The sequence below is a fragment of the Gloeophyllum trabeum genome (assembly GCF_000344685.1).
Source record: "Gloeophyllum trabeum ATCC 11539 unplaced genomic scaffold GLOTRscaffold_00015, whole genome shotgun sequence".
Classification (NCBI taxonomy): Eukaryota; Fungi; Basidiomycota; class Agaricomycetes; order Gloeophyllales; family Gloeophyllaceae; genus Gloeophyllum; species Gloeophyllum trabeum.
The window spans coordinates 819,893-827,545 of NW_006920424.1; the positions used below are offsets into that span (position 1 = coordinate 819,893).

Here is a 7,653-nt window from a genome sequence, read left to right on the forward strand (position 1 = left end):
AGCATTACCGTAAGTCTGTGGAGTGGTTCGTAGCCTGACCTAGAGATGTCAGATGAAGCTTAAATCTCCTGCCCGTTAGCAAGCACCGTAAAATGCAGCTAGGATGTGGTACCGGGGCAAAACTTGGTCTCCCGAGCGCAGAACAGGATGTCATATCCCAACAGCACTATAATCTACGAATAACTGCAACGTGCGTGCAATTCTAGGCGGGAACCTAAAGCCTCCTAGCTTGTCCCCAAACGTTCTAGCTATCTTGGCCACTCCCTCCTTTAGCGCTATCAACAAGCCCATCAGTATCTCACCCAAACGAAGCGAGATATCCTAGAGACAACGAACCATCATGAACAGGTTGAGATGTTGCAATAGCCCCCTCCACATCTATCCCTATTCGGTTCCGCGCCTCAAGCTCCTCAGGGGCCATCTCTTCCAATTCTTCCTCCATCGGCGGGGGGTACTTCGCGGTTAACTCTCGATGAAATTCTTCGATAGCGTGAGAAAATGTTATGAACGCCTCAATGATACGAGGTAGGTCTTTCTGGACGACGCCATACCGGTCCTCGGTGAGAGATGCGCAGGCGAGGGCCGTAAGGACTGTGAGAACATGAGTACGAACGCCGGGACTCACTCAAGTTTGCGACCAAGAGGAGACACCTACCGTTGATGATAAGTATGTCCAACTCGCGGTTCGGCAAGTATCCTTCTGCTGCCTTGGCCAACCGCTCCGCCTCCCACCATTCCTTCACCTTCCCGCTCTGCTCCTTCACGTACCTCTGATACACTAGCTCAGTATACCGGCCCACTACCCCATCCGTTCCCATCCTGCCCTTCGCAGCCTTCAGCACCTCCATCGGCAGTGACTTGACGTCAAACTTGACCTTGTCAATGGCGCTCGCAACCTCCTTGACCTCTTTGACCACCACCTCCGTGCTTACGGGCGCGACGGTGGAGACGGAACGGAACAGCTCCGGTATGTGCGCGGCGCCGACTTCCGCGGTGCTCGCGATAGCCTGCGAGATTGTGCCGTCCGACGCGAACGAGTCGATGACGGCGCGCACGGGGGTCTGCGGCGGGGCTTTCAATATCGGCTTGCGGATGAGCGGCGTGGGCGGCGTAGGGTCGGCCTTCTTGGGAGGTGGTGCCGCTGCAGGGGCAGGGGCAGCTGGGGCTGATGATACTTGTCAACTCGACTTCGTTTTTATACGGGCAGTACATACCTGGAACGGGTGCCCCTCTGCGGAGGAAGTGCTGATATTCCTTCCCGAGCTGTACCAGGGACGCTCGCGAGAACGACGTCCACATGGGTGGGTTGTATTTTTGGTCCGCGAACAGCGCCTGGCGACGCGCGCTGGCAGCTGCACTGTCTTCCCTGACCAGATCGCGCAGCTCCAAGTACGCAAAGTATTGGTAGTACGCTGATGCCGACTGTGCTCCGGAAACTAGGGTTAAAATGGGGTCTGCTGTGTTTGCGGACACCGAAACGGGCTAGCACGGCAAAATGAGCAATCGAACCTGACAGTATGGAATGCAACTCGCCTCGGCAATGTATAGATCGAACAAGCCATCGGACACTTCCCAGGTTGCTACCATCGTTGCGCCTAGGAAAAAGGTCCTGAACAATAAGCCTAGATGGCGCCATGGCAGAGAGATTGTCCATGGCCCCCGGAGGAAGTGGGTGGCAAACGGTCGGAGGAGCAGGTGTACTAGCGGGAGCCGGAAAAGAACAGGCAACAGCAAGATTCGAGTGAGACCAAACACAGCGGCTGATGCAAAGATGCAGAGGAGGGTCAAGATTACAACGGTGAGTGCTATCCTGGGTTTGTTAACGGAGGTGGGCCTGGGTTCCATTTCCGTGGCCGGCTATCGGGGAGTCGTCAGGATACTGTCACTGCTAAATGACGGAACAGTCTCACTTTTATGGTCACCGGAGGCCATCTCACGACGAACCTGTCTATCATAACGTGGCGCAGCAAAAAAGCACTGGCGCAGGTGAACTGGGATAGAGCTAGGAAGAGGAATCGACCATTAAGATAGTATGGATGCTTCCTTTGCGTCTCCTAATAAATTTCTCCCTTGAAGCAGACAAAGGTGGACCAACGTACCGGGATTTCACAAATAGCGAAAGCTTCGGTTCTCCCTTCGTGAGCAGAACATGTAACACGGTAAAGGCTGCCGCAGATAACACATAGCATGCTGCTGCTGCATATGTACTCCGCCTTGTCAAGGCTGCCTTGACTATTTTTGAAGGAGAAGAAGACGCGGTAGGTGTGGCGGTAAGGTATGTCTTTCGGAGAACTGTGGCAGGTAAGGCCCCTACCACCCAGAAAGCACACGACAGCAAGAGCGTTGATAAAGATAATGGATTAAAGGCTCCTCCATTCCACGCATTCCAAAGAAAAGCAGAGGCCCAGCAGAATGCACCCGAGAAGAGGAAAATGCGCAAGAGACGGCGGCTCAGAACGGACTTGACCAGGGGTTCATACGATTCCGAAGCTAGCGGGATGGTCGAAGCTGCGCGAGACGTAAGAAGTGACGATCTAGCACGAAGAGGCGTTAGTGTGCGCGTCTGGCTCGTCGACGCGTTCATCCTCGTAAGCGCCGTCGACGTCGCAGGCGACGAGCAGAGCGCGTTCAAGACGCGTTGTGGCGGCCATTGTGAGCACGTGGTTTTCTCACGCTTCGGCTTTTCGCAGGACTTGCTCAGTCTCTTCCGATTTCAGTGCCACACTGCTCAGTGCTGCCGCTACAGAGGCACTGCAGCGGCCTGACGAAACAAGCTCTAACAAGTTGCTAACAAGACTGGAATTACACAACTAGGATACAACAAGGACAAAAGATGAGACTACGGAAGCAGTCAAGACCACGGTAGTAGTCAGCACAACCTTAGCTGCTATACTCTCACCTAGCCAGATGGCACCCATTAACGCAATCAACGCTGTACCGCCCGCCATACCCACGAAGAGCACCGGAGTCGCTAGGAGCAACATCGCGAGCCAGAACTTCCTTGGAGACTTCATTAGATCCTGCCCGAGAAGAACAGTGTATAGCGTCTCCCAGTCGCAGCAGGGTAATCATACTGAAAAACGCACCCTTAGAGAGCCCCCTTGCACATCGGCAAGCACGAACAGCAAGAAGACGCCGCTCCCAGCGCCAATATATCCCAGACAGAACGCCCCCAGAAGAGTCACGTAGGGCATCGGATGGTCCCATCGGCCGATTTGCGTCGGAGGACTGGTAGTAATAAACGCGGCTGTCGTTCTGGAATACGAACGCCGATATCAGAGCAAGCTTTCTGCTGGTGTAGAATCACTTACGCAAGGATTAGAGAAGAAACGACATTCACGTTCGCAATGCGGTCGAACAGGCTCTTCTTGAATTCCTTCCATTGCTGGCTGTCCTCGACCGTGTGTTCCGCAATCCTCTCAACGGAGGGTGCCCCCGTGGCCAACAGGCATACGACTGGGACAAACATTGTTATGCATGCCCCTTGTGGATGGATCAGACGCACTTCGGGCAAGGCGACTAGCTATGGGTCCTTGAGGTGTAGTATAAACCTCAAGTTGCACTTCCTCAAGTGACTTCTCGTCCAGACTTGTTTCAGGTGGTTGAACGGCTGGCAAGGCTTCGACGTCCTCACCGGTAGGGGACTCCATTGACATCAACCAAAACGCCTGGTCACGGCATGACTCTAGTTGGGCCAGGTAAGTAGGCGCGCTGTCTCAGAACAGTATAGATCGGCACCTACAGCCTAGCGCTTGTACCTTTGTCTACATTGCCTCCGCTATTCCCGTGCAAGGCTATTGAACCGTGGAACGCAGATTCATACGGAGGGACTAGTGACTTACGATCGAGTCTTTCGCGTCATATCTGCCACATTGTGTTGTTGTTCCTCCCGCTTTCTTACGGGACGTCTGAACTGTTAAGACGAACTCTTCACTGCCAGCACATCACAGAAGCGTTTATGGACCTAGGATCGATGTGGGGACGTCCCGCCGCTTCGTCGCCCCTCATCAGAGCCCCTTGGTGCACTATCCCAGGTGCCATACATAGGCGTGGCAGTACATCCCGTAATTTGGATCAAGACTGAGGACCCGTCATCTTATCTCGTGTGAGCAGATAAATCGGAAGGGTCTGCATCTCTGAGTTTCGAAGCAAGAGTGGCTATCTATATCCTGACAGCACGCGTACCAGGAGCACCGGATACGAAGCTGAACAACGCAATAGTTCTCGCTGATGAAGACGGTGATGTTCTGGATTCAATTACGACTCGAACAGCCATGAAGGGCATCCTTGGCCGGGAATATATCAGGGCTATCTTACTCTCCTTGGTAGAACCCTGCCTCAAAGGATATGGTTCTCAGTGAAGTTACCTTCTTGCTCCTGGCTTTGAATCCTTTCGTCCTCTTTGTTCCCGCCGAAGCACCTCCATGTGCTCGAGGCCCTAGCTCCAGGAGATAACATGTTCTCTCATGCCTTAGAAGAAGACCGATAGTCTGCCGTCTACGCGCAATTATGGCTCTGCTCTGGACTAGAGGACGCGAAAGGAGGTCTGTCCACCCCGTACTATGGATCTTCAGGGACATTAGGGTCTAAATTTAAACGCGGCCCATCCAGTAGTATTTCCCTCTTGGCAACAATCCGTATAAAGCTGACCTCAATTTGCTAACCAGAACATTAGGTCGCCCCCAGAGTGAACCGTCACAGCGATGCTGTTTCTCCCACTTGTGTCGCTCGCGCTCCTGTCTTTGGCGTCTGCCGAGCCTCGCATCTCACCGCTGATAACGCACGAGAAACGGTCCCATATTCCTGCAGGGTGGTCGCACACTCATCGACATGACCCTGTCGCGGTCCTACCGTTGCGCATCGGTCTGGTCCAGAGCAACATGGACAAGCTAGAGAAACTCTTGCTCGACGTCTCTGGGCCGGAGTCGGCAAACTACGGAAAACACTGGTCGGCCGGCAAGGTCTCGCAGACGTTCGCTCCCAGTAGGGAAACTGTGGATACTGTGCGAGACTGGCTTACCGGTTCTGGTATCGAGGCCTCGAGGGTCAAGCTATCAGGTGCTAGGACGTGGATCGAGCTCAATGCCACTGTGGAGGAAGCCGAGCGCCTCTTGAACACAGAATACCACGTATACTCGCATACCACAGGCAAGGAGCACGTCGGTAAGACGGATATCTTTAGCAGAATCTCAATATACACTAGTCTCATTGTTTGACATTCAGCTTGCGACAGTTACAAGTTACCGGAACACGTCAGCAAACACGTCGACTTCATTCTGCCCTCAATCCATTTCGATGCTGTGATCAAACGGGACAACAATTCATCTGGGTCTGGGGGCACCCTCAGCAACATAGGCCAACCTGGTGTCGGGCTGAAGCCGAAGACCACCGGGACGATAGGCAGCATCATCAACGAGCTGGAGGCGTGCGATCAGCAAATAACGTTGATCTGCCTCAGGGCGCTGTATGGGATTGTCTACGTACCTGTCGCGACGGACAGGAACAGCTACGGGATAGGTAGGGTGCTGTCTGTCCGGGATTGAATTTCGAGAATGATGGCGACCTAGTTGAATACACTCCGCAAGCATATCTCCAAACCGATCTTAACATGTTCTTCGGCAATTTCTCACCAAATCTGGTTGGAAAGTCTCCCGCTATGGTGTCCGTCGACGGAGGTAAGCAATCTGCGAGTGTAAATCCGAAGAGAGGAAATAAACGAGAATCTCGGTACAGGTTACGCGCAAACTGAGTACACAGGTTTCGGTTACAATGGCGAGAGTGACTTGGATTTGCAATACGGGATGTCCCTCGTCGACCCCCTGCCTGTCACACTATACCAGACAGGTGACATGGTCGAAGGTAGCCTTATCCATCAATTCCGTGTTCCCTCAGCTGATTTCTTGCTGGGCAGGCGCTTCCTTCAACAATTTCCTCGATGCGATTGACGGGTCATACTGTACGTTTGAAGGCGGAGACGATCCCTACTATGATTCGACGTACCCTGATCCTTATGGTGGGGGTTATGAAGGTATGTCTAATTACATGAACTTGTTTCCCGAAGTCCGACGGTCGCACGCCAACACAGGTCCTGAAGATTGTGGCACCGCCGCCCCCGCCCACGTCATTTCCACATCTTATGGGTACAACGAAGCAGAACTTTCCCCAGCATACGCAGCAAGGCAATGTGCTGAATATGCCAAACTTGGTCTTATGGGTACAACCGTGCTATACAGCTCCGGTGATGACGGAGTCGCTGGAAACGGCAACGTATGTCTGGACGCTAATGGTAAGATAACGAGACTTGCTGCCCGGATGCAAAATATGCTGATACGAGACCTCGGATGCAGGTAACGAAGTCTACGGCGGTACCAGGTTCAATCCCACATTCCCCGGCGTTTGCCCATATGTCACGTCGGTCGGCGCCACTCAAGTAAATCCAGGCGCTAGCGTCACTGAACCAGAGAGCGCATGCATGCAGGTGATCTACAGTGGAGGCGGATTTAGCAACTATTTCGCGTTGCCCTCGTATCAAGCCGCTGCAGTTGAGCACTACCTTACGGCCTACCCACCGGCCTATTCTGCAAGCCAGTACAATGCAACGGGGAAGGTATGCCGAAGGACGAGTTAGAATATCAACTTTGCTGACCTCTCGATACTGCCATGTAGGCAAGAGGGTTCCCTGACGTTGCTGCAAATGGGTCGGTAGCTTGATTTATTATCTTCTGGATACTCATCCGAGCTTTGCCCACAGTGCCAACTATGTTGTCGCCGTCGACGGAGAGTTTGAGCTCGTCTACGGGACCTCCGCTTCGTCCCCCGTCACCGGCTCCATCTTGACGTTAGTCAATGATGCCCGCCTCGCGATAGGCAAGAGCCCGATAGGCTTCATTAATCCTACCGTACGTCTGAGATTATATACCTAGCTTCACTGCGTCTCATCACTTCTGGTTACTGTTACACAGATATATTCCCCCGCGTTTGCGGGCGCGTTCCATGATATCACCACTGGCAGCAATCCGGGGTGCGGAACCAACGGTTTTAATGCGACCCCTGGGTGGGACCCTGTCACTGGTCTCGGCACTCCGAACTTCCCTCAATTGTTGGCCAGATGGCTGGCGTTGCCATAGGGAGATGGTAGAGGAATACGGTATCCAGTCTACGAACTCGGATTCGGACGCTGGAAATTTGAATAAAGATTCAATATCGACCCTTTCGCAAATGATGAATTGACCCTTGGTGCACGGGCACCCGTGGCTTCGGCACTCAAATTAAGATCTGTGTTTTTATTTACAGTGCTTTGCATAAAAGTCCGGAAACCGCGATTCGCGAAATGTTGTTTGTGCCAGCCAAACAAACCTATATGGGGTAGTTGATCACGGTAGCGCGGGCTGTTGACTGGTTGGCGGGACGCTTCGACATCCATGTATGAGGGTCGTTCTTGGGGTATTTTGACCTCTGCGTGCTCGATATCCTGAAGAGATACAGGTATGAACGTTATTCAGCCTTGAGACGGGCATTGGTGTCCCAGGAGTGATATAGGCTGACTCGAGGACCGTCGCGCCCTCGGTCAGGTGTTACCCTATAAGGTATTGTTTGGCTGGGACAAACAGAGACGCGCGAAACGCAGTTTCCGGACTTTTTATGCAAAGCACT

The 7,653-nt window shown here is 53.1% G+C and overlaps 2 protein-coding genes across 2 annotated transcripts; one reads left to right on the plus strand and one right to left on the minus strand.

Annotated features, from left to right (window-relative positions):
- Positions 1 to 67: 67 nt before the first annotated feature.
- GLOTRDRAFT_141011 (uncharacterized protein) lies at positions 68 to 2,602 on the minus strand. The gene is made up of 7 exons (XM_007871893.1): positions 2,100 to 2,602; positions 1,911 to 2,043; positions 1,534 to 1,857; positions 1,215 to 1,482; positions 656 to 1,165; positions 337 to 591; positions 68 to 275 (listed from the first exon to the last, which is right to left on the minus strand). The coding sequence occupies exons 1-7, from the start codon at positions 2,582 to 2,584 to the stop codon at positions 151 to 153; spliced, it is 2,100 nt and encodes a 699-aa protein (XP_007870084.1). The 5' UTR covers positions 2,585 to 2,602; the 3' UTR covers positions 68 to 150.
- Positions 2,603 to 4,703: 2,101 nt separating this feature from the next.
- Positions 4,704 to 7,127, plus strand: GLOTRDRAFT_48851 (subtilisin-like protein; the record flags this gene model as incomplete). Its single annotated transcript, XM_007871703.1, has 10 exons — positions 4,704 to 5,163; positions 5,224 to 5,517; positions 5,568 to 5,675; positions 5,734 to 5,859; positions 5,912 to 6,028; positions 6,086 to 6,286; positions 6,348 to 6,607; positions 6,667 to 6,698; positions 6,752 to 6,899; positions 6,963 to 7,127. 10 exons carry the CDS (start codon positions 4,704 to 4,706, stop codon positions 7,125 to 7,127), a joined length of 1,911 nt encoding a protein of 636 aa, XP_007869894.1.
- Between the last annotated feature and the right edge of the window lie 526 nt (positions 7,128 to 7,653).